This window comes from Crocodylus siamensis, chromosome 1 (genome assembly GCF_052110815.1).
Source record: "Crocodylus siamensis isolate JL-2025a chromosome 1, ASM5211081v1, whole genome shotgun sequence".
Classification (NCBI taxonomy): Eukaryota; Metazoa; Chordata; order Crocodylia; family Crocodylidae; genus Crocodylus; species Crocodylus siamensis.
In genome coordinates this window covers 212,476,532-212,501,992 of record NC_143395.1, presented here as the reverse complement: position 1 = coordinate 212,501,992, position 25,461 = coordinate 212,476,532, and the positions used below count along the sequence as shown (strand labels likewise).

General features: G+C 43.3%; 1 protein-coding gene across 4 annotated transcripts in view; it reads left to right on the top strand.

The window, feature by feature from the left end:
* Window positions 1-25,461, top strand: part of ST3GAL6 (ST3 beta-galactoside alpha-2,3-sialyltransferase 6) — a 73,017-nt gene that overhangs the window by 27,150 nt on the left and 20,406 nt on the right. For 2 of the 4 annotated variants that reach the window (XM_090056004.1, XM_090056023.1), the window contains exons 2-7: window positions 250-373; window positions 8,781-8,871; window positions 9,882-9,959; window positions 15,527-15,630; window positions 17,770-17,833; window positions 24,506-24,601. In XM_090056004.1, the coding sequence (XP_089912130.1) occupies window positions 286-373; window positions 8,781-8,871; window positions 9,882-9,959; window positions 15,527-15,630; window positions 17,770-17,833; window positions 24,506-24,601 (521 nt within the window). In that variant the 5' untranslated portion in view covers window positions 250-285. Of the gene's footprint in view, window positions 1-249; window positions 374-7,811; window positions 8,155-8,780; window positions 8,872-9,881; window positions 9,960-15,526; window positions 15,631-17,769; window positions 17,834-24,505; window positions 24,602-25,461 lie in introns of those variants that run through there. The other 2 variants (XM_090056015.1, XM_090056007.1) reach the window with 2 other exon arrangements.

Here is a 25,461-nt window from a genome sequence, read left to right as displayed (position 1 = left end):
TTTGGACTTGCTTTAGCCTTGCTGTGAAGCTACCCAACTCTCATGTACCACATCTTGATGTTAGGTGATGTTTTTCATCAGGAGGTATTTAGTTTAGCCATGGCTGGCCAAGGAAGTGACAGGCTAGATCCTTCTTCTAGAGCTTCAACCTCACCTATACCCCATCCATGTGCCACCCAGATGTTGCAGCGTCGGTCTCACCCATGGTTCTTGACAGGCTACATCTTTCTTTTTTCTTTGGCTTTATAGGCTCGTGGTCATCTCAGTCCCATTTCCCTTGTTAAGATGGACCACTGGCTCCGCACAATCCCCTGGCAGAGGGTAGTGGTCAAAAAAAATAAAGAAGAACTCAGGATTTTTACTTTGAACTCAGGTAAGTTTCTTTAAACTTTGGGACCCTGCAGCTTATCAGTGGAGTTTATCTACTACTGTTCTCTCAGGCTCAGAGGGTGCAGACATCTCCCCTCTCCTCACAGGGCCCATCCTCTACGGATAAAGAAAATAAAGGAATCCAGGTTGGGCTTGCTTTGTCTTGCCAGCTTGCAGAGGATCCCTTCAGCCCTGGGGCTTCTGTGCTGGACTGATGTCTCCTAGCTGGGTCCGAGCCCCTGGTACATGGACCTTTTTCTGGCCTTGCCAGGTTATAGGCGTCCACACACTCATGCCTGGCATCCAATCAGTATCTTTAATTTTTTCTGTGGCTTGCAGTCTATCCTTTCCCCTTTTTAGTTCTAGGGGTCAGGGTCCAGCTTAGCTAGCTGCCCCCCCAAGTAACACCCACATGAAGAAGAAGAAAAAAAAAAAGAAAACCCAGAATCTTAATTGAGCGCAGCCACTTCTCCCATGGCTGGCTCATCTCCCTACGAAGCTTCTGCCATCTCCCACTGCTTTTTCTGCGGTGGGCTCAGTACAAGTGTCTCCTGGCTCACTGGAGCTTGGAGCTTCCACACAGGCACACAGCCTGCTCCCTGACCCCCGGAGCCTCTTCTCCATCTTCATGCTGCTGCCACTCATCTTCCTCCTGCAGCCAGTTTCACTCCTCCGGCATTCTTGGCGGTGGGCTTGAAATATCTGCACAGCTATGGGGTAGTCTGAGGTTTCCGTGGTGCCCTTTGTTCTTTCAGCGTTGCTCGCTCCGGCACAACAGGTGCAGCTCTGGCTGCACTGAGTTCAGTCCGGCTTTTTCTCTTCCATTCACACTGTAATATCTAGTTCATCTGCCAGCTTCATTTGACTATAAATTCTTTAAAAAAGCCTTTTGTCTCTTGCTAAATCAACTTTGGATAGGGCACTGAAAGCAAAAAAGAGGAAAGAATATAGGACAAGGCTAAATGTAAAGTGTTTGTACAGAAGTTGCTTTTTTCGCCATTTAAAGTGCTGTACTGTCATGACTAACAGAAGTGCACAGCTTTACAACACATTTAAAAATGAGTACAGCACTTTAAATTAACCCTTGTTAAATGAGGTATTAAATTTGAAGTGCTGTAGTTTATAGCACTTTAGCCACCTATAGCACTTTAAATTAACTTCTGTATGCTGAAGCCTGCCCAGAGCTGCTTCTATGTGGAGGGCCTTCTGCCTCCTAGCCTAGAAAGTGCATGGATTCTCAGAGTCCCCTCTTGCCCACATGAAACACTGCTCTTCTGTCATGTTTAAGGATGTTGTAACTGTATAGTGCTATAAAAAGTGCTATAAATTACAGCACTGTAAAATGTGCACGGAGCACTTCTGTACACACCCAAAATTAGTAACTTAAGTCTAGCACAGTTCTATTTTGCTGTGCTCAACATGGAATAGATAGAAAATACTAAACTGGTCAAAGACAGTTTGTAGCAGTTATCAAAAGAATGTTAGCAATAACACAGTGCATTGATAAGGCAGTATAAATATCCTTTTAAATCTCAGAATAAAACCTCAAACACTTCCTCTTACAGGAATGTCAGTAAATCCTAGTATTGGTGCTTCCTGGATTTGCTACCCTAACGTTCAGTAGGCCAATTGGAAATTTACTGAAGTTCTGACCATAAACAAACAATACATAGTTTTGTGTCAAAGTGTTGCCAACCCCACACATTTTAAAAACAGTCATGAGTCAGGTCTCTCAAAAATATTTTAAAGCGGTATTATTGGTATTTTTTTTTAGGGTAGCTCCTTTCATATCTTCAAGATCAATCTCCAGACCCACAAGCTGCCTAATCCCTTTCCACCTATTAGGTGCCTGTATGATCCTGTTCCAGCCTGAGCCAAGTCCTTGAAAAACTGACTTGGCTTACTTTTGTAACATGCTGTCCCCTTCACTTTAAAAGTAATCCACAAAAAAAGCAGTAAACTTACCCACCTTTTGGGTTTTCCCCCCCGGGGACTTGATCAGCATATAAGTCCATGTAGGGACCTAATCAGGTAAGTGGGATCCATCCCAAGGGCTTTAGTTTTTCAAGAAGAGATTTGTCGGAGATGCTTCAGACAGTCTCTTCATTGCAGAGTCTGAAGGAACACAAACATCACAAAAACCGTGATAGTATCAAGAGAATTGGTACCACTGGTATTATTCTGTAATAGCACACAAAGGTGCTTTACAGAACAAATAGGATAGAAGGCAAAAGACTTCTATCCCATGTGCATGTTGCCACCTAAGTAGAGATATAATTAGATGAATAAGGGTAATAAATGTGTACAAGGGGAAAAGGGTTGAGGAAGGAACAGGATGATTGCCACCAAATCCTGCTCTTATTCAATTTTGCTAATATAGCTGTTCCTGCATCCTTCTGTACAAGGGATTATCACCACTGTATATGTAAATTAGTGTCAGTATGCATGAATGGTTGCATAGTTGTCATGAAATAGCTGCGCACTTCTGGTGCTGTATTTAGTGAAGTAGCAAAGCCAAGGCTAAGATGTGACTCCAGCAGGGATACTGATCCACCCTCTCAAGGAGGAATGGTAGCCAAAATGCTTACACGATTCCTTCTTACAGAGATGACCTGAGCAGGGTATGGGGCCCAGGGCAAATCAGCCTGTGCAGGGCGCTACCCCTGGAAGCAAGGGAGCTGTGGCGGATTCAGCGGCGGGGGGAGGGTGCCAAGTGGCCAGATGTAAAGCTGGCAGCAGCACAGAATCGCCACACCAGAGCGCAGGGTGTGGGCCAGTTGCCCTGATTTGGCCCCCCTCTTCCCCAAGAGACAACCCTACCTCCTTACTGAGTATAGTACATGATATACCCTAAATGTATCTGTGATTGAAACTGGTGGGAGCTGACCTACAGTGTTCTTGGACATGTGGAAAGATCTAATCCTGTAACAGCATCTGTTAGATTAATTCAACTAAACTTAGGATGTTCAGTTCATCTTCAAAGGATTGGTTAAGCTCCTATTAAAAAGTTCTCATGATTCTCTCTTCATGGCTGAACCATACTTGACAAAGGACTGTAACCAATTAATTCAAAAAGTCACAGATCTTGGTTTATTACATTTTGTTTCAGGCCTTAGGGACCTTTTTAAATGCTTGTAAACTTTGGATTTTACTATCAGTGCCCTCCATTTACTCAGCTAATAGGTCACAACATTTCAATCTTCAGGCATGCTGAACAAAACTGACTGAATGGTACGAGGGCCTGTTTTATCCCAGGTGTTTTCAGGCCCCTCTTGAGGCTGACAAGAAGGTTAAATGGTGGAGGGTGGAGGGGAGGGGATGGAAATCCGCAAAAGCCATCAGTGTTAAAAATATTCCTCTCGAATTCTCCAGAAAATGAGGTAATACTCCTCCAGGGGACAGCAGTATTCACTATACAGACCTCTCTTGTTAACCGCCCATGATATTCACTGAGTGAAGTCAGGAACCAAAGGAGGAAGAAAAATGGAGTCATGTCATTAAAGATAGTATCAAAATACGTACACACAGAACAAGATTACAGTTACATGAGCAGCCTCTACTTCTGACTGCTCATGCAAGCTTAATTTTTTTTCAGTAGAGAATTTTACATGGATTAAAATACTAACAGTAACAACAGAAATATCATAACCCTGGTCTTTGACTTGAAAAATGAAATGAGTTACGTTCTTTTGTAAGGGTGAATTTCTTTGCAAGGTCAAGGAGATAATGAGTAGCTGGGCAAAAGCTTTGTTTACATTTTAAGCAACAGAAAATGTATAGTTTACTCCCAGTTTGTGTTCTTTAAACATACCAAAGTTAATTCTCAGTTTAAGAAAACCTTGGCTGCTTGGACAGAAGTATTGAGAGGTCTGATTTGCCTTCTAGTTGCACTGCTTTTATGCTGTGGTGATTATTGAACCAGATTCTCAGACGTAACCTGGCAGAGCTCCGCTGAAATAAGTAAAATCAATTTAGGCAATTATTTTATTTGATGATGTTCCTTATAATCTTCACTCCTGCTTGGGAGTGGTCAAACTGGGAAGAATTCAACTTTTCATTTATACACTCTAGATCCACGTGCCATTGTCTTCTGCAGTGCATGGGCATAGAGAGCCTCTGGTTAGACTAGGTGTCCACTTGCTTAGAGGAAGAGAAAGTGTGGGAGGCTGAGGTTGGAATGGGAGGCTGCAATGACTTTATAGTAACTTTACAGTGCTATAGCTGTAACTGAACATTGAAAATATCGTGAATGTATAATGTTTATAGTGTTATTTTGTCATTTGTGGATTGTACCTTGTTTTGCATATGCTGACTTTAATTCCCTGAAATTAGATCCATGCAGAAGTACCTTGAAATCAATAGGACTCTAAGCAAGTGCATGGGTCAGTCATTGAGGATCAGATGGCAAGACTGTGATTTAAATTTAACAGTAAAGCAGCTTCATGTTGTTTCATCATGTGTTAATCTGGATATGGGAATGAGGTGCAGTAGTATATGCCTTACTGTTGTAAAGTCACCTGTTTTATGTTTGTGGCGGGGCATGACAGCTAACTTCAGATGTCTTGGTCTTTTTGCTTAGTGGTTTAAGAGTAAGGCTGCTTAAAAACATCCGCTGCAAATAAGCCATAACACACTGTATTTAGTCAACATTTGGCACAAAAAAACAGCCAGAGGTAATTGCTTTCAATTACATGGGGAGATATACTAGTGTTTTTGGTTTTGTATGATCCACCTCTCTCACCCTGTGGCCAGTGGAGTTAAATTGTCTTTTGAAAAAGATATCTTTAAAACGGTGGTAGGGAGGATATGCAGCATATCTGCCTGCAAAGAAGTATTTTGCATAGTGGAGAGAGAAGTAAAATGAATGAAAGGGTATATAACTTCCTCTCAAATTTCCCTGGCAGTTTGTGGCAGGAAGAAGTATTTTAAACTTTCATAGGGTATAATAACTGGCAGTTCATTCATAACTATGGAAAAGGCAGCTTGGTGTGCTAGACAGGGGGCAATTTGAAACTATGATTTTTTTTCTTCCAGCACTTCTTTTCTCCTGACACATTTGCTTGTTAGCTTATATTTTTGTTTTGTTCAACCATTTGTTCCATATACTCCTGGGAAGTAGAGCATCAGTGTGACATGCCTTCAAAAGGTATACATAGTCAGATATAATGCACTTTAGAACCCTCCATTGTTCAGAGTCCGACATTAGCAACATATAACAGTGAAAAAGGATGGTGAAAGACTCTATTGATTAAAAGTGAGGAATCAAAGATCCTATCAACCAGTATATATTTTCCAGAAAAATAACTTGTTTGTTTAGCTACACAAATACATGTAGCAGCATTAAAAATGGACCCACCTGAAGGACTAGGAAGGGCTGCCCTGCAGAGTGCAAAGAGACAGAGTTTGTCCCAGTAGGGACACCGTTTGCCATGAGGGTGAGTGAAGCTGTTTTGGAGGTAGCCCCCTTGGAAGTGGGACGGGTGATGGAACCCAGCAGGATTTGAATGAGACACATTAGCAAAAGCCTGGAAAGAGTCTTGGCCTGTGATTGGCTGAGAGGCTTGGTTAAAAGCGGGAAGCAGTTTTCCCGGTGGGGAAAACAAAGGACAGAGAGGGGGTGAGAGACAGGCTGGAGACCAGGGAAAGGATTTCCCCATGGCCGTCTCCCCTGAGAGCCCCTGGCAGAGCCTTGCAGAAGTAGCAGCAGAGGCTGCGCTGAGAGTACTACACGGCGAGAGGCCACACTGTATCCGTTATCCCACCCTTCCCTTAGCCCTGCTGGGGCAAGACAAGAGAGGAGCTGCCTGTGAGGAGACTCCAAGCCTGGGAAGACCCTTCTGCAAGCCCCTGTGTGGCTGGGAGAGCACAGGAAGGGAGGAGGATGCAGGACCATGCGGAGACTGCTTGAGACTGCCTTGGTTTTTCCTCTGTGTGAGAAGGCACCGGGGAGGGGCAGTAGGGCTGTGCGAAACACCATCATTTAATTTTGACGTCTGGTTCAATGTTTCAAAGGAACAGTGTTTTGTTTCATTTCGTTTCAAAGCACTGTCCCATTTTGTTTCGTTGAAACTTTCACTGTTTAGACGTGTTTCGCCGTTTCGCCCAGAGGCTATCATGGGGAATCATGACAATGCCTAAAACGTTGTCGTTCTTGCCTGATTTGGATGAAAATTGCAAGGGTGGTAGCCCCTTCTGAGGGCATGAAGCCTGCCAGGTTTCAAGGAGATGGGTGTAGAGATTTCTGGGAAACTGCACTTCAAAGTGATCAAGCCAAAAGTCCTAACACTTGCCGGCAGCCGCAGCCTCCTGTCATCCAGTGCACACATCCAGGGGCTTGCATCCCTGGAAGGGCTGTGGGGCTGTGCTGGACTCTTCCCAGGGTTGCGAGCCTCTGGATGTGTGTGCTGGATGACAGAAGGCTGTCACTGCCACCTGGGACCAGTGGTAGCAGCAATCTTCCCCAGCACTGGGTGCAGGCTGCCACCAGCACCAGTCCCAGGTGGCAGCCTGAGCGTCCTGTCATCTGGTGCTCCGATGAGAGGAGGCTCAGGCTGCTTGTGCACAGAAGCGATGTGCAGGGCTCATATGCATAGGACCCAGGCTGGTGTGGCCAGCAGTCCCCACAACTTGTGCGCAGCCTCAAGTGACAGCTCAGAGCTGGGCAGCAGCAGCATGCTGTGACAAAGGTGGCAGATACCCACCATGCAGGGGGCCAAGAGCACGGCTGCTGGTGCTGATAAGCTCCAGACCGGGGGCTGGAGTCATGTGGGGGGCTGGGGCTGGGGCTGGACAGAGGCGAGTGGGGGATGCCAGTCCCAGGTGGGACAAGCAGGCTGAGCTTCCTCTCACTGGGGTGCAGATCCAAGGGCTCCCAGCCCTGGGAGGGCTGCCAGGCTGTGCTGGACTCTTTCTGGGGTTGTGAGCCCCTGGATCTGTGCCAGATGACAGGAGGCTGAGGCTGCTGCCTAGGACTGACACTGCGTGCAGCCAGCTCCCAGTGCCTGAGAAGATTGCTGCTGCCGCCGATCCCAGATGGCAGTGACAGTCTCCTGTCATCCAGTGCACAGATCTGGGGGCTTGCACTCACTCCTGGGAGGTGTCCGGCACAGCTCCGTCACCCTCCCAGGGTTGCGAGCCCCCAGATCTGCACGCCGGATGACAGGAGGCTGCCACTGCAACCTGGGACAGGTGCTGAAGCCAAGTAAGCCTGACTTTGAAACTTGAAACGTTTCAAAACTTTCAAAATGTTTGCAGTGCCCTTACTCCATTTTGAAGCTGTTTTGAAGCCTTTTGCTTCATTTCGATTTCACTGTTTTGAGCTCGAAATGCATCAAAGCAGCTTCAAAATGAAACACCTGGTGAAATTTTGCACAGCCCTAAGGGGCAGGCTCAGGTGCTGGAGGGAGCCTTGGGCTAGAAGGACAGGGACTGCTCCAGCCACCATAAACCCTGGGGCAGGCAGGGCCCAGGGAGGGGCTGCATTTTGCCAGATGCTGTGAGGCTGTGCTGGGCAGGGGAAAGTGTTACAAGCTGCAGCCTAGACACTTCTCCCTGCAGAGCCTGGGAAGGGGTCTGGGCAGTAATCAGCTCTCTTGCAGGGACTGCAGGGGAGGAGCCACCGCCTGCTGCACGGAGACCCCTGGAACTCGTGCGAGGGATGCCAACACCAGGGACCACCCACAGATCCTGTGCTTGGGACACGGATTCAGTTGTGCTCCCTGAGATACCCAGCCAGAAGCAGTGCAGACAGGGTCCTCAGTAACCTGTGTACAAGTTACAGACTGTGTAAATAAGTTCTTAATGGTTTATTAGTTGGAGTATCAATGTATTTATGTATTGGTTCTTTATCTACTGTGGGTAATTTGTATACCTTCCCCCTTGTGTAATGTGTATCCAAGAAGCATTAACCTTTAGGCTACCATCACCAGGTCATGCAGTGTAACATTTGTTCTATTGCACTGGTTATATGTTACCTTGTAAATAACTAAATCATGTAAATAGTTTATAACAGTCTGCAAGGTTGTTTGATTGTAAGGGCTCAGAGACCCTGCAGCAGCTACCCAGGGAGCTGGGCGGAGCCACTCTATACCAGGTACCCCAGCATCCCATTATTCCGGTGAAGGCATGGGAAGTGTCATGCCCAGGGTTACATGTAAAATTGACCCAACCAAATGTGTGTATTTATAAATGCAAAGCAGCAGAGTGTTCAGTTGTCACTGACATCTTGAATGACTCGCTGAAAGAGACTGGGGTACCTTATTTGGGGATATTAAGGCTAGAGCAACCATTGTGATCAAGCTGTGATAATGAGCACTTCCCTTTCCATCTTGGGATATGTTGGTGGAAGTAAGTCTGGAATTGAAAGCTAAGTTTGTTGTTGTTGTTTTCTTTTTGTATTTCTTGTCTGCCAGTCATGAAACGGTTCCTGCTGGTGGTTATCCTGGTAGCTGTTTTTATGTATGCCGTGCTTCACACAAATGTGTGGAAGACAAATGACTACTGGTAAGAGTAATCTCTGGTCTTTGTTGGTCCAAACATACCTTGCTTCGTGTATGTTCCCTGGATCATTAAAGTTATGACATCTATCTGACCCCACTACCTATTGGCTGCATCTACATGAGACATTTAATGTGTAGTAAACATTGTGCCTCTACAGGTGCACCCCTATTAGGCTGGAGTAAACTAATTTACTCTGCAGCAGGATAGTACTTGTAAACACAAGTACTATTCCACTGCAGAATGAAAAACTCTGCAGCAGTGCATATGGAGACACTGCCCCGGCGGACTGGGACATAAGGTTGCTTCAATGTGGAGGCTGCCTGCTGGCTAGCCCTGCACTGAAGCACATTCGTGCCCCAGCCAGCCCTCTGCAGCATGTTGAACTGGGAGGAGCAACCCCAGGTTGGCAGGCTGACCCTGCCCCCTGCCAATTAGGGTTGCTCTGACCCTGCTCAGTATGCTGCACATGAATAAACTCCAGAGCTTATTGCCTTTCTTAGACAAATGAAAGGTGGGAATGAGCTTATGAGTAGAAGCCTTATCTCTGAAGCTTAATTCTGAAGGGTGATTTTCTCCACAAGATCTCATTTACTCTTTTCTCTCAGAAGGACTCAGTGTTGGCCTTTGGATAGACCTTAAAAGATCCACCTAAGCAAGCTTCCAGTTGGCATCAGAGAGATGTTCTGCTTTCTCAGAGAGAGGGCTAGTGCAGGATTTTTAGTTATAGATGCTTTAATAGCTAGCAGGTGATAGTGATGGATATCTTGGAGCTAGGCTGCATAAGTGTGCTGCCAGTAATGCATAGCAAAATGAACACAAAAGCAAGTAGGGGTTCCAATTGTCATGCACATGTAAGCAGTAATGAAGGGCTACTTCATTCACTCGCAGGATCTATTGACAGGCTATTAGAACTTAGTAGTTTATATCAAAATATTTCTCTAGCAAAAGGGTTGGTGCCACCTCTTTTAGATGCTTGATTCACTTACTGATTCTTTAAAATTCTCTTCTTTCAGGCTTTCATATAGGACGACGGAAAGAAAAAATGTACTAACCACTTGTTTGCAGAAGCCAGCCTTTGCATCACTATTGAGGTAAGTCCAAGGTGTGTGTTGAGGCTATGGGGGATGTGTTAATTACAGGAGAGTTCTTAGTTATCTACACATTTAGGCCCAAATTCTACTCTACTTTAGTCAGAGAAGTAGAACTGACCACCAGACAATCAAGGGAAGCTATGTGAATGTAAAGAGAGAGCAAGTAAGAGTGAGCCAGGCTCTCTGACTGAGTAACAATGCCTGGAAAGGGAAGTATGTTGGGTTTTCAACCCTGCTTCATGTGACTGGCCCCAGTAGTGTTTTTGCTTTTTCCATGAAATAATTGTGGGGTATTGTCTCCTCCTCCTCTGGCATCATCAGGTCTCAGAAAAGTGGTATTTCAGGGACTTAAGTGAAGTTGCATGACTTCATAAGTGGCTGGAATGGATTCCTTCTGAATTTGCTTAGAAGGACAATGTAAGTTATACAGTGAGGAGTAGGAGTTAAAATCCATGGAAGCAGTCTTAAATTCAGCTAAAGCTAGTTGTGTAAGTGCTTATTACCCACCCAAGGTGGAGCTGGAGCTGGGTTTTAAACTATTTGTGAGTTATTTCTCCTTTTTCTTCTCCAGTAGAACAGATCTCACGCTTGGGTTCAGCTTCTTTGATATATTCCAGCTGCTTCACACTGCTCTGACAGTAAAAAGCAGCTTTCTGGCTGCTTGCCATCAGGGCAGTACAAAGCAGCAAGAGCTCCCATATGTATCTGTAGTGAGTAAATGAGGATACGTATATTTTATAGGTAGCTATTGTAATTGTATATTATTAAGTAATAATAAATTTATCTTCAAGGGAGGCTGCACATACCATTTTTCAGGTTTGTACAGGAAATTGAGGCTTTATGTAGTGCATGTCTAAAACTTTTTCGTTCAGGGACTCAAGAGGATCCTATTTTCACGATTTAGTGCTTCTGCAGAAACCTCAGCATCTCTGAAAATCCAGCTCCTATATACTAAAATTGATATTTCTCCAGCAATTCTATCCTCACTGAAGTGAGATTTCACAGGTATATCTGAGGGCAGAATTTGATCTGTGCTGTTACATATACAGTAACCCAGGGCAATCTTATGCATTCAGGGCCTGAAGTCAGTGGGAGTATTGACACTGAGTTCAATGGGTTGACATTACTTTAGTTTGTAAAGGCCTAATACTGTGAGACAGTATAATGCTTTAAAAAAATAATTCTTGCTACTCCATGTAATTTTGTCTATTTTAAAGGTCACAAATATGCTTATCTGATTAAGAAACAGAAATAAACTTGATGGGTAGTCATAACTGCCTTGTGTACAGCTCAGCCTTTAGGAAATGGGTAGATCAGGGCTGGGCAAAATGTGGCCCACCAGGCCATTCTGTCCAACCCGGGAGGCCCCTAAAAAATTTAGAAAATTAGTATTTATCTGCTCCTGGCTGCCTGTCATACGGCCCTCAATGGCTTGCCAAAACTCAGTAAGTGGCCCTCCGCCGAAAATAATTGCCTGCCCCAGGATAGATAGTGAGTACTTGGAGAGTGCTGTCTGTGCTTAACCCATAGAGTTACAAATAAAAACAAATGCAATTTGCTGGGTAAATTGTTATTCAGAATTTCCCCAAACTTGTTACCTATCTGTGGATGCTGCCCGTATTATAGAAAATAGGCTACTGGCTGTAGATTAACCTTGCATCTGAATGAGGGCAACCATCTGAGTGCTTCGTGTGCTTTAACTTATGCCCCTTAAATTCACATCTTTAGCTGATTTGCATTAGCTATCCTGGAAAACCTACTGCCAATAAATGACTGTAAGTCTCAAATCTACTCAACTTTCTCCCTGCTCAGCAGGAGCCTCCAGCTGAGCCCTTCTCCTGATTTCTTGCCCAGCAGAGCACCAGCTACCTGTTTGCCTGGCATCACTCACCCCATTTCTCCACAGGTAGTCCCCACTTCCCCTGCTGTCCAGTGGGGAGGCAGAGTGGCATGGGAGTGGGGGCACATTAAACAGGAAGCAGTGTCGTGGATTTCCTTAATAATAATGGGCACATTATTAGTTTTTTTTTCCCCAAGACAAGCATGAGGAAAAAATAAAACAGTGCTTTACTGGAAAAGGAATCATGTCAGTTGGATCTACTCTGTAGCATCTATATAGCTTGCACAATTCAGCTGGGCTTTTTGGCACTTTTATCTAATAGCTGATTCAATCAGCTATTAGATAAAGTGCCAAAAAGCCCAGCTGAAGCATGTGAGCTATATAGACACTGGTTGAGCCAGGCCATATTGATGCAGTTCCTTTTCTGAGCATGTGCTGTGCTTGGTGCAGGGGTGCACCAAGCTGAAAGTAAAGTGCTGCCCCCCCCAATCTGTAAGCAGCCAGCAGTATGGTCATCCTATTTATAATAGAAGTTATTAAGTTCCTCTGTGAAAGCAGGTAACTGAAACAAGCAGAGCTTCCACCCAAAATAAAGGCATATCTGGGGCAGGGACACATGTTTTGCAGAGTATGCTTTTAGTAGAAGCATGTGTCTGTGAGAGAAGCACTGAAGAAATACACTAAAAGAGGCAGAGAAGGAGCAAAAAGTCAAGGGCATGGCCCTTGGGGAAAAAAAAGCCTAGAGATTTTTATGCTAAATCTTAGTTGGACAAGGCTTAGAGAGCCACATGCCAAGAAACAAGTCTTCTGTTTCATTCCTTCTGCCTACAGGGAAATCAGAGTTTGATTCAGTCCTGTTTATTTAAAAACAATGTTCAAAGATCATCAGTCAAGAAGGGTAATGGCATCTTTATATTGACTGATGAAGCAGGCTGCTGGTTATGAAAGTTCATACATCTGTAATTTAATTAGGTGTAAATCTACCCTCCCTTCTGCCTGATGTCATACTAACAGAGCCAAATACCTCTCTCTCCTAATGACATCTTTACCATGGATGATATCCTTATGCCCCCTTTGTGGACATTACTTTGAATAGCTCCAACTTCAGGCATAACACAAAATTTCCCATTTCCTGTTTTTATACATGTGGTCTCATTTGGTTGTAGCCTGAGAGGTACAAGAGGAGAATAACTGTGGTACTAGACCAGTGGTTGACCTTAGCCCCATTATGGAATGAAGATAAAGATGAAGATCTGGCCCTTACAGGTTGATCTTCTGGATGAAGATCTAGCCCTTACAGGTTGATGTTACCTTTCCTGGGTGTGGGGGGAGGGTGAAAGAGTTTGTAATCCAAAGGTACAGTACATTGTACTTGTGGGTTACAAACAAGGGAACCAGGCACCTTCCAACTTATAGAGGGGCAAATTAAGGACACATTTTTATTACCGATTAAGACCCAAATGCCTTATCTTAGTTAAGGTTATCATCTGACTCTGATACCAAGGAAGGTTACTAAAGCAGTTATTCATATTGATTTTCATATTTGGTGGCTTATTAACCAGTTTTCCATGTATTGTTAGTATAATCTGTTGAGTACATATTTAATTTAGTGTGTGAGGTATTTGTTTCCGGAGGTAGCAGTGTTGACTCAGGATGCTGTGAAAGGTGAAATATTTGTTTTTTAGTCATTTTATTAAATAGCATTAAAACAATGTTCCCATGAATGCACTTAAACCCAAGTATAATGATTTCACAAATCATTTCCCTATTAGTTCTTTAACACATTCAGTCAGTTCTGTGTAAGGTGCTGAGTATCCTCAATTCTTACTGAAGTCAAACTAGTCCTTGAAGTGAAATCAGGTGCACGGGAGTCAGTGGATATTACAGACTTAGATTTGCAGTGTGTTCATCTGATTGGATGTGGCAGCTTTTTTCAGAGAGTCCCTTCCCATAGGGAGACCAATTCTCATTTGAAGTTATTAGGGGTGCACCAATAAAGATTTTCTTGGCCAGTAACGATAGCTGATTATTAACTAACTGTATTGGTTGATGCCGATCCAATAACTAATTTACAGGAACACAGACAGGCAGCATGGAGAGTAGTTCCCTGCAGGTAAGTCTGTGGAGGGGAAAGGGCGTGGCGGGGGGTGCAGATTGAGGCCCCTATGCTAAGGGAGGGAGTGAGGCAGGGGCTTGGGGGTGCTGCCCAGCCAGGGTGGTGAATTGGGACATGAGGCTGGGGCGTGGAGTGGGATGGAGCCATGGGTGGCTCATCCAGGGAGCATGGGAGGAGATCAGTGTCCTGGCATTCACCAAATGAGCTTTAGTTCAAGCACCACTGCCACCATTTTTAAGAACAGGGATGATTTGAACCAGAGCAGAACCCAACAGGGTGAGGGCGGATGCAGGCTGCCCATGGTGGGCTTGGGGCTCCCCACTCTGCTGCCTTTGCCCAGGGAGCACTGTGCTGCCCATGCATCCCCTACCCACCAGGCAGCAGGAGGCACAACTTGCCACCCCCAGTGCTGCAGGGTGGGCAGGGGGCACACAGCCAGTGCGGGGCTTCCAAGGGAAAGGCAGCATGGCAGAGAGCCCCAAGCTCACAGCAAGCAACCTATATCCATTCTGTGCACAAATCTGGGGGGACACATGCCCCCACCATGCCTCCTTCAAGGGTGCATGCAGCAGCGGGGAGCTGCCCCTTCCATGCCCCCTCTATGCGCTGTTGCGGCTTCATCCCACTCTCCACCTTGGCCTTGGGTCCCATTCATTGCCCTGGCTGAGCAGCTGCCCCAGCCCTGCCCCACTCCCCCCACCCAACCGTGGGGGTCCCAATCTGCCCCCGCCCCATGTCCCTTTCCCTCCACAAACTTACTTGCAGGGAGCTGCTCTCCTGGCTGCCCAGCTGTGTATCTGGCCACATGCATACATACTGTCACACACATGCACGCAGGGTCCAGGGACCCCGGTCAGAAGGCATAATTAATTATATTTATTGATGAACATTATGGATTACACCAACCAAAAAAAGCCTTTAGCCTATAATATAGATTTCCCTTTTATCAGTGCTGATCCAATATGCAACCGATATATTGGTGCACCTCTAGAAGTTAAGTGAATTCCAGTGTGAGTGGTTAATATGTCTCCTCAATCTGGATTCATATGTTCTCTCTCTCACCCTGGAATCTGGGCATCTTTCACATGTATTAAAAGGAATTGAAAGACAGCTTGTCTGTCAAACCATAGCATCCAATTCCTCTTTTAGAACCCGGCCTGTCTCTTTTTTTTTTCTCTTTCTTTTCAAAATTTTTGTTAGGTTTCCTTTGTCCCGTCCCATCCCCCCTCTCCCCCCACCAATGTGATTAATAACTACTTTTCAAACTAGTAGTTGTAGTTGTCTCATAATCTTAAAGAATCTTTCAAAGTTTGGGTCAAATTCCATGCTACAATAAACTTTCTCATTCTTGTTAGTTTTAATGAACGTTGTCAGCTTACACCAGCAGGGAATTTGTTCCTTTTTCTGAACACTTGATATAATTATATTGCAAAATGCTTGTCTTGGGCTGTACTATTCCCATGTGTTCATTTCAAAACTGATGCTGCCTATTATTTCAAGTAAGATTAAAAAGTTAAAAGGCATTTCAGGAACTGTTGCATGATTCAAATGTGCCATAGTTTCAGGGAGTTTTTTTAAATATTAACTGTCAACTTTGTTTTCTCCCCTCAGTGCTGATAAAATATATCCATTCCTGTGCTCTAATAACTTCTTAAAAGTGGCAGCATTCCATGGAAGTGATAAGTTTGAATTACCGTATGGTATAAAGAGAGCAGGTCAGTATTAAGGATGTGTCAGGTTTTAAATGAAAACTACCTGTTATGGTCAATTACTACATGTATCTTTCTCTTTTTTACTCAGGAATACTACCTGGTTTTAATCTATTATTAATAAAGAGGAGACGTGCTGTAGAGAGCTAGGACCTGAGAGATGTTGAGTTCTAATCTTGGCTTTGCCCCATACTTGCCCTGTGAAATTGAGCAGCTCACATAAACCTAGATTTTTAGGTATTGCTTTGCTCTCCAGTACAATGTACAAGTGATATAGGAGTCAGGTCACAGGGCGCAGACAGTAGTGACAATTTTCACCCAACCTGGCCACAGAACACAGTTTATAGCTGTGACCAAACGCAACTGCATGACTGCAGACATCCTGGAAAATGGCTGCTTGGGTGAATATCTGACCCCCTCATTGCAAGCTATGGGGCTCTTCAGCCTGGAAAAGTGCAGGCTCAGGGGTGATCTGGTGGCTACCTATAAGTTTATAGGGATGACAAGGTTGAATGGTTACAAACTCCTCTGTGACTGTTTCACGCTGGACATAAGGAAGAACTTCTTTACTGTCTGAGCCCCCAAAGTTTGGAAAAGACTGCCGCCAGAGGTGGTTCAAGCACCTACTTTGAGCACCTTTAAGAGACATTTGGATGTCTATCTCGCTGGGAACCTATGGCCCCTGCTGACTTCCTGCCCTTGGGCAGGGGGCTGGACTCGATGATCTTTCGAGGTCCTTTCCAGCCCTAATGTCTATGAATCTATGCATAAGGGTAACCCCTTAATGGAGAGGTTTAAAAAAAGAATATCTTCTGTAACTTCTGTCTGTGCTGCCTGCCAGCCTTGAGCTGTTTTCAGAATGGGAGAGGGTAAAGGGAGTGAAGGGAACCAGTCCGGGGGGTTTTCAGCCCTCGCTGGAGGGTGGGGTGGGTGTATTGGAGCTGCCCTTCCTCCCCCCCCCGAAGTGAGGTCCTCCAATTCACTCACCCAACCCACCAGAGCTAGCTGTGGAAACCCTAGAACAAGCTCCCTCTGCTCCCTTTCCTGCCCTCCCATTCTGAAAACTTTGCAGCCTTGTAGGGAGCAGGGGCCCTTGCTAGGGGAAACCAGCTGCAGGCTGCAGCTAACTGTGAACTTCTGTTTGTTTCAGTGGATTGTTGTCATTCGGTGCACTTCCTGCAAAACATTCTCAGTTATAGCAGGGAGCTACATTTTTGTCTGCACCATTATTGGAACTAAAGCTATATCAATGTTTGCACTGTTGTGTCAACATCACAACATTCTCTGTGGGTGAAGATGGGCAAGCTCTTTTGACAAAAACTCCCAGCACAGGCACAGCTTATACCAGAAGAATCACAATTTGGCTGGTTACCACTTGTTTCCATAAGAAGGAGATGAAGAACTAGCACAGTTTTGCCTGTATACCTGCATCCACACAAGAAGCACTTTGCAGGATAGTATCATGCTATTCCTATACCAGGACTACACTCCTAGTCCAGACTTGGTCTTAGGTTCCTAAGTGCCTAAATGACCTGTTGAAGACAAGGCTTTGTGTAGACATTTCCTTAGGTTCCGTAGGGTCCTTTGGCCTTATAGATGTTGTCCTGCATGGCGCTAAGTTTATAATCTTGGTTTTAGTTTCTTTCAGCCCCTCACTCCCCATTTGTGAGGTGGGGAAATGCTATTATCTCAGTGGATCAGAATCTTAAATAGTAGACCAAGGCACCCAGGTATTGCAGAATAGGGAGTAATTATAAGTGCCTAAGGTGGACATATAAAATAACTAATGCCAGCTCCATCTGGTACAACAGTGGTTCACTGTATTACTGTAGCAGTGCATGTCTCAGACCAATAATGTCTGAACATGACTTGTTCTGATCTCAGACCAAGGCATGTGTGGGAGGGATAAGGCAGCTGGTTATTTTCAAGAAGCTATAATAAGACTGATTTGGTTTGATTGCTGACTAACATATGGTTCTGGAATCTCAACATGGCTATAACTTGTTTTCTAGGAAGAAAATGTAAATGGATAAAAGCTTTTCTTTGTTGCTAAAAATGCTGTATTCAAAGTGGCACTTCCATTTTTGCACCAAGAAACACTAAATGTTTTCACTTCAAATCCTTTTCTTGCTGCTTGCTTTTCAGAGAATAATTTTCACCTAGCCCTTTCAAGACTGGAAAGCTGTGATCTCTTCCATAAAGATGATGGGTGAGGTTGTTTGCTTGTTCCTATTACAGTCATCATGCTTTAAAATGTAATTACTGTTTTAAAATTAATTTAAATATTCAGAAAAGGAGATGTGCAAATGCAGGATAATTCTGCATAAATGCAGCCAAAGTGAGAATCTGACCCAGTCTGTCAAAAAGAACTATGTAAGTGATTCCAAAGTATAATTTATCCCAGTGTTAAATATATGTAGGATCACAGTTCAATGATCATCCTATGGATGAATTTTGAGGCTTGTTTTTTTCCTGAAGAAGGTTGAATGCTTTACAAGTCCAGCCCCTTTCCCCAGTAAAGTCTTGAGAACCTTAATAAATTGTGGATACCCCCAAAACCCTTTTGACAACCAACACTACTGTAAATCAGGCTAAATTGATTGTAATCCTGTTTCAGAAGATGTGCTTGAGAAGAGCTTTCATCTGTTTGGTGTACTTTTCTATGCTTGGAATATCTTTAAAAAAGCAAAAATCCCATAATGTAGATCCAATGTCATGTTTACGTGACAGGAATTTTCCTCTGATCCAGTTTGGCAGTTAAGCTATAAGATATTATCCTTGATAAACTTATAGTTTACAGGGTATATGGAGTGTACCCTGCATTGTACACTGATTGCAGTATGTTAGGTGTAGTCCTTTGGTACCTTCTAGATCAGTGGTGCTCATCTTCCAGCCTGCAGGCCAGATCCAACCTACAGAGACATTTCATTTGGCCTGTCAGACTCTTCATGGGCCCAGAAATTTGAGGGCAGAGGAAAAGTAGCATTAATTGCTCCCAGAGCTCTGGCAGTTAACGGAGCCATGGTTCCCTTGGCACTGGATTTCCAGACCCATGGGGAGTCGTATGATCCAGATGACATAACCCTGTACGCCAGGTCATGTTGGCAACCAGTCACTTCACAGCGAGATCTCATATGCAGGGTTAAACAAGTGCATGGGGTTGTACCTGCAGACCAACCTTGCATGCTGATTCTGTACTGAATCAAGCCTGTGAACTTGGGCTTGACCTGTGGACTGGTTCTGCATCATTCATCCAGTTCACAGAGCTAGAAAGCATAGGCACCTGTTTTCCAGGTGGAAGCTACCTTTCCTTGGCCTTCAGTTTCTTTGTTGGGTAGCATGTTTTGCAAGTTGGTGATAGTACCAAATTACCAAGTACCATTAAAAAAAAATGTGCCGGTTACACAAACAGATAAGTGGTATGCATAGCATAGCTCACATGCAAATTGCCTTGTAAAATTTGCCACACAGTATGCCATCCCTTATCCTTGAGGATATCCAAATAGAAATTACTGTGCTTGGCCTTATTTTTAACAAACTGCATTTATTTATTGATCATGGACTCCCTACTGAAGAGATTGGAGTTTAAGACCAAGCTTTAGTTTGTTCTAGGACCTATTGTTTTCCTATAATTTTCTGAGTGGTCAGTTTTCATATGTTGGGCCAAAGTACCTGTTTTTTCTCTCTCTCCCAACACTTTTCACCTCTGGAAAGTTCCAGGAACTCTCAATTAAAAAAATAATCCATCCCCTGTTCTTGCCAGCATCCAAAGATCTTGGGTCATGGAGGAGGAGATGAGAAAATAGAGACCAGTTGATCTGTCTGAATTGTAGAGGAGTCCTAGTTATTCAGTGGCAGTACTCTCTGAGCACTCTGAAAGACCATGCTACTGCAGATGGGAGGTTTATAGTTGGTAGACCTACAGATGCTGTGGTTAACAGTGTTGATCTGATGTCAGGCTGAAGATGTTGTTTCAGAAAATTATTTTAATCAATTCTGTCTGCTGCAGATGTTTTATTAGCATTTTAATGATATTGGTACCAGGGCAGAAACTTGTAATAAAGTGGGGGAAGTTTTTAGATGTAACAGTTCTTCCTCTAGACCAAGAATGAGATAACTGTTCATCCTTTGAATGCAGGTGCTCCACTCAAAATACAATGGGTGTTGTACATAAATAAATTTTTTTACATTGTTCTGATAACTAATACCACATTTTTGCAGCAGAAATGTATATTTGGTAGTGTGAAAGAAGTGAGTAGTATTGTTAAATTACTAGCAATAGTTTAAAAGACTTGAATTGTGATAATTTGGTTTGATTTGTGTGGCACTTATTTATTTATCGAGTATGAGTCACTGAAATACCTAGAAACTCTGTGTGCGTGTGTGTGTGTTTGGGTAAATGTACAAAAATACACTATCAAGATGCGTTTTACAATAGTAAGTGCTGTCTGAAAGAATTATTGTAAAAACCCTGTATTGTACATCCATTAAGTTACTTAGTTTTGCTAGTCTGCAGTCAAGTCTTGATAACTGTGTAGCGCACAAAGAGTATATTTTTTCTATAACCTTTCCCATTCTAGTTGAGACCTAAGTAAGCTTAAAGTTTTCAGGACCATTAAGCTATGCACACCTGTAAATGGCATAAGATAGCCACATTATATGGGGTGCCAGTAAAACTACATAGGGTAAAGCAATGGAAATTTGGGTTGGGGGGTTATTAGTGATACAGTTTTCAGACTCAGTCCAACGTAGGGTGCATATAGTGTAAAGACTCAATTTTGGAAACTTTCTCAAGTGAGTGTTTCCATCAGAATCAAAGAAATTATCTACAAGAGAGAGATTCACAAAACTGGGTGCTAGCACTGGAATGCTTTGTTGCACATCTTAGCAAATATTCCATTTTTTCAGTAAAGCTCATGATGTTCTTGGAAATCTCTAATCAAATTTTGACTTATATTAGTATTACAAGTAACTGCAGTAAATGTAATATGCAGTAATGGATAAACGGAAAGTTTCTTCTCCACTGTTTCCTGGTAAAGGAATATAGCATTAAAGAAAATCATATAATTTTTTCAACAGCCTCCTGTTTAGAGAATTTTTTTTTCTTAAGAAAGGAATGTCCTCCCTTTGTTTTGAATACCTTGCTGAGGAAAGGACCTTCTCATAAGGCATTTGAGGTCCTCACTTTTATTTTAATATATGTATTTGCAAACGGGACAGCTTAAAGTATCTATTTATAATAAATAACGTATGTGAACTAAAATCAAGCTTTCCTAGTTTAGAATTTGAGACGCCCTCAGAATGTCGGTGATGTGAAGGAGTATGTAGTAATCTTTCAGACTATCTAGCCACATCAGCTTGCTTCCTGAGCTGTAGCCAAACTACAAAGTCAGCTTCCCATCCCCCCAAGTCTGACAGTACCCAGCCACCGACACAGTTCCATAGTGTAAAGAAGAGCAGCCCTAAGGGCTGTTTTAATTTCACACCAGCCCATTTAACATAATTTCAGCAATCATGCATGGCTTGGGTGAAAAAGTGTCCTGGCCATAACCCCTCAAACACTGGAAAGTGGGTAGACTAGAAATCATTAGGTGGCTCCAGATCATTAGAGAATTTATGTGAGAAGAATTGATTGGCTGCAGGCAGATCGAGTGTGGTCCAGGGCTCCTCCTCACCATCAGAGCAGTACGAAACAACTAACAGGACAGAGACAAAGGTCTCTAATTCTTACATCTTCACATCAAACAACCCAAGAAAATAGAGAGTAAAGCCATGAAACGTAAAGACACAGAAACCTAGTACTGTGGTCAAAAGATGATCAGTGGCTAAGTGATTGAGGGTGGGGAGCGGCTAGAATTGTACAAGTCAGGATTCTGAGCGGTGATAAGTTTGGAAAACCAGCATGCAATGGGAAAAGTAGCTCTTATCCTCCTGCACATGCTGCTGGCCATGTTTCTCATGCAACATTCACCCACTTGTGTCGTGGTAGTGGCAGTTATTTCTGGCAGACACCTGGCTGTAGTTGACTGTTGAAAAAACATGACTGAAGAATGGATTATTTGCTGAATTGTTTTAAAACTGTTTTGTGTGGCTAGTGCTGCTTGCAGTTAAAGAAAAGAACAATAAGTGGAAATCTACATCCATTTCCCTTGCTGTGCCCCTTTCTTGTCTCCTTCCTTTTCACCTTCCTCTTTAACCTGCTCCCCTTTTGGATATTTTTTTCCTTCCTTTCACACTGTCAAGACCTGCATTTGTTTCCTTTTCACCTTCCCCCTTGGTTACTGTTCCCTCACCACCTAGATTCTCACCTTGAACCCTAATGAGGAGCAGTGGGGCAGAGAAAAAGGAATTCATTTTAATAGATTTCATAGACATTAGGGCTGGAAGGGACCTCAGAAGATTGAGTCCAGCCCCCCGTCCCAAGAGCAGGAAGTCAGCTGGGGTCAAGGGATTCCAGCAAGATAGGTTTCCAAACGTTTCTTAAAAGAGTCCAGTGTAGGTGCCTGCACCACCTCTGGAAGGAGTCTATTCCTGGCCCTGGGGGCTCTGACAGTAAAGACTTTTTTTTTTATGTCTAGCCTGAAACGGTCTTGGAGGAGTTTGTGACCATTGGAACTTGTCATCCCCTGGGGAGCTCAGGTAAACAGGTATTCCCCCAGATCTTGATGTACACCCTTATAGACAGCCACTAAGTAACCCCGAAGCCCGCACTTTTCCAGGCTGAAGAGTCCCATGGCTCTCAGCCTCTCATCATAGGGCCTGTTCTCCTGCCCTTTAATCATGAGCAGGGCTCTCCTCTGGACTCTCTGAAGCTTCTCCACATCCTTTTAAAATTGTGGAGCCCAGAACTGAATGCAGTACTCCAGCTGCGGCCTCACTTTCCCTTCTCAAAGTTTCTGTCAGTCTGTCAAACTCAGATTGCGCTCTTCTTTTTTCCTCGCTTGTCCCATCTAAATGAGATTGTTGTTGTAGATCAGGGCTCTCCACTGGCTTTGGTCATACAAATCTTCTTTCAACTCCCATCTCATGTGCCTCCCCACTATATCTCTCCATCTTATCTTCAGTCTTCCTCTTCTCTTTCTCCCTGGTAGTGTCATTCTGGTAACTTCTTTTCCCACATTTTCTTTCAGCCTCCTCTGAACACACCTGTAACATGCCAGTCTTCTCTCTTGTACTTTCTCAGATGCCTCCACTACCTTCACTGATCCTCTGATGTAAGTATTGAGGTGAAGGTAGTGGAGGCATCTGAGAAAGTACAAGAGAGAAGACTGGCATGTTCAAAGGAATCTAGAAGAGTATGTAAAGAAATCCAGAAGAATCTGGAAGAAAATTCAGATTACACTCTCTTGCTTCAAAACATCTTTACACTAGATTAGAAAAATGGTAGAAAAATTAGTCCTAAAGTAGACTTGGAGGAGATGAGTAAAATAGCTAAACAGGTCTAGTCCACTTTTAACTTTTGTGATATCCATCTGTGCTGCAAAAGTGGATGTTCCTGCTTGAAAGGCTCAGCCATGAGAGAGGTAATATTATGAATATTTGAAAATAATTATTAGTCCTCTCATCCCATGCCAATTAAAATGGATGAGGCTGGTCACCACTTAAAACTCATAATATCTTTCTGCAAACTGATTGAAGTGATCATGAATCAGTTCACACTCAGGAAATTTCCCCGTAAAATCATCAGGAATGAAAACTTTGCCTTTTTCTTTAATAAGAATTTAGGCTCTGTAAGAAAAACTCTTGAATTCACCTGGAGTGGTATTCTAGCCCTTTCCTTCTCACTTCCAGTTTAATTTTGTTAGGCACCTGTGTAATGATCTTTTAGCCCTTCAACAGGATAAGCAAGAATCTGTTGGTAAAGAAAGGGTATGTTTTAGTACAGATGTGGCCACAGAGCTATTGCTGAGAAGCCTGCAGGCCAGAATTTATTTTGACATGTGACCACAATGATCTCTTGAGGAAGTCCTGAAGGTCATAGCACTGATTTTTGTTTCACGTGTCCTGATTTAGTACAGGTTTCCCTCGCTTTATGCTGTACATTCATTCCTGGAAAACGGTGCATAACTCAAATTTGTGTAAAGGGAACCCACTTTACAATGTAACAAATAGGGATACCTTCCAAGACCTCGACTGTACTGACGCCCAGACCCATTTCTACCACGTTTACAAGACAGTTTTGGGACTCACCAACAGCAGATGGTACACACAAGCACAGGACACTATCATAATGGGGATGGCAGGTACAGAAATGTGTCACAGACAACGAGCAAGGAGTACAGATCCACACAGAAGACTGTATGTTGGTGCACATCACTCCCACAGTGCACTGCACAAAGCAGCTGACTGCGGGCTTCTACCACAGAAATCGCATAAGAGTGAATTTACCTCGCATATAATGAATTTTTGTTATAACCTGCAGGAATCCTGACTCATCTTAGGCTTTCCTAATACTTATGAATCACTCACGATTCATTCATCCTTTGTGGGTAAGGGAGTGCCTTGGAGTAGGTGTTGTGCAAATCCCAAGAACCATCTATGCAAATTTCTTTGCAATTTGCAGGTGAAATATGATCTCTATAAGTGCAGTGTTCTATAAAAAACAAACAAAAAAAAAAAGTAATTGTTTCAAAGCTTTGTATTAATTCAGAAACTGTCAGCTAGAGTTAGGAATGTTTGTAATATGATATGGAATGTCTAATATAGCTTTGGATGCTAATGGCTACATACTGAACCAAACAGTGAGATCTGAACAGTTAATCCCACCCCAGGACACTGTTTTTCTGAAACTAAGCATTCATGAGACAGGAACAAACTTAAATGAAAAATCATAAACTCATCTTGTTTTGAAATGTATAAATCTTTAATATCTGTCCAACAGTGAGCCCTGTAAAAAGTGCATTGTTGTTGGTAATGGAGGAGTGCTTCGAAACAAGACACTAGGGGAAAAAATTAACTCCTATCATGTAGTAATAAGGTAAGCTGTATTCTTTTCTCATTTATGACAAAGTTCCCCCTGAATAGTTCAGTGGTTATAAATGAAAATAGCTGAAACCTTTGATTTAACAACATGGTTGCTTGGATACTCCTGATTTCAAACAGTAAATTGTATGATATTTTATTGTGTGTTTAATGAACATAAATTGTAGAAGGCAGGATGAAGGGGTACCTTATAGGCTAATTCAGGGATACGTAAGGTTTTATAAAATCTGATGAAGTATGTTGTTGCTTACAGAATATGTCATGCCCTCTTTTGCAAGCTGGACACCATCACCAGCAGTTGCACAGCAGCAGGGCACATGCTGTTGCTGTGCTTCCCCGTCCTGAGTCCCCCATCTCTGCTAAAATAGAGTATATGGCCAAAGCTTGTAACTTTCTGGTGTGTGACAACTAGTCTCAAAATGTCCGAGCAACTAGCAAGTGCCAAAATGTTACTTTCTTTTGGCCGCTGCAGTCATCTGTAAGGATGAAAAAAATCATTTGTCTTTGGGGAAAATCTAAATTGAACAGTGCTCAGTTTTGCTACTGGCAACCCTATCCTTGATGGTAAGCTCATGAAGTTTATCAGCTTGCCAGAGTAAATCAGGTAAAAGGCACCAAAAGAACCAACCCTGGGAGGGTGGAGACAAGTATAGGAAGCTCTTATGAGAGAGACTGAGTGTCCCTGTGACAGCCAAGGGCAGCAGTGAATGATAACGCAAGGGGATATTTTATTCACACAGACAAAATATTGCCAACATATAATATGCAAAGCCCATTCCATATTTAATCAGTGTAAGAGTGAACAGTTTTTCCACAATATCTGAAATCCAGTGTGGATAAAAATGATGTTTTAAT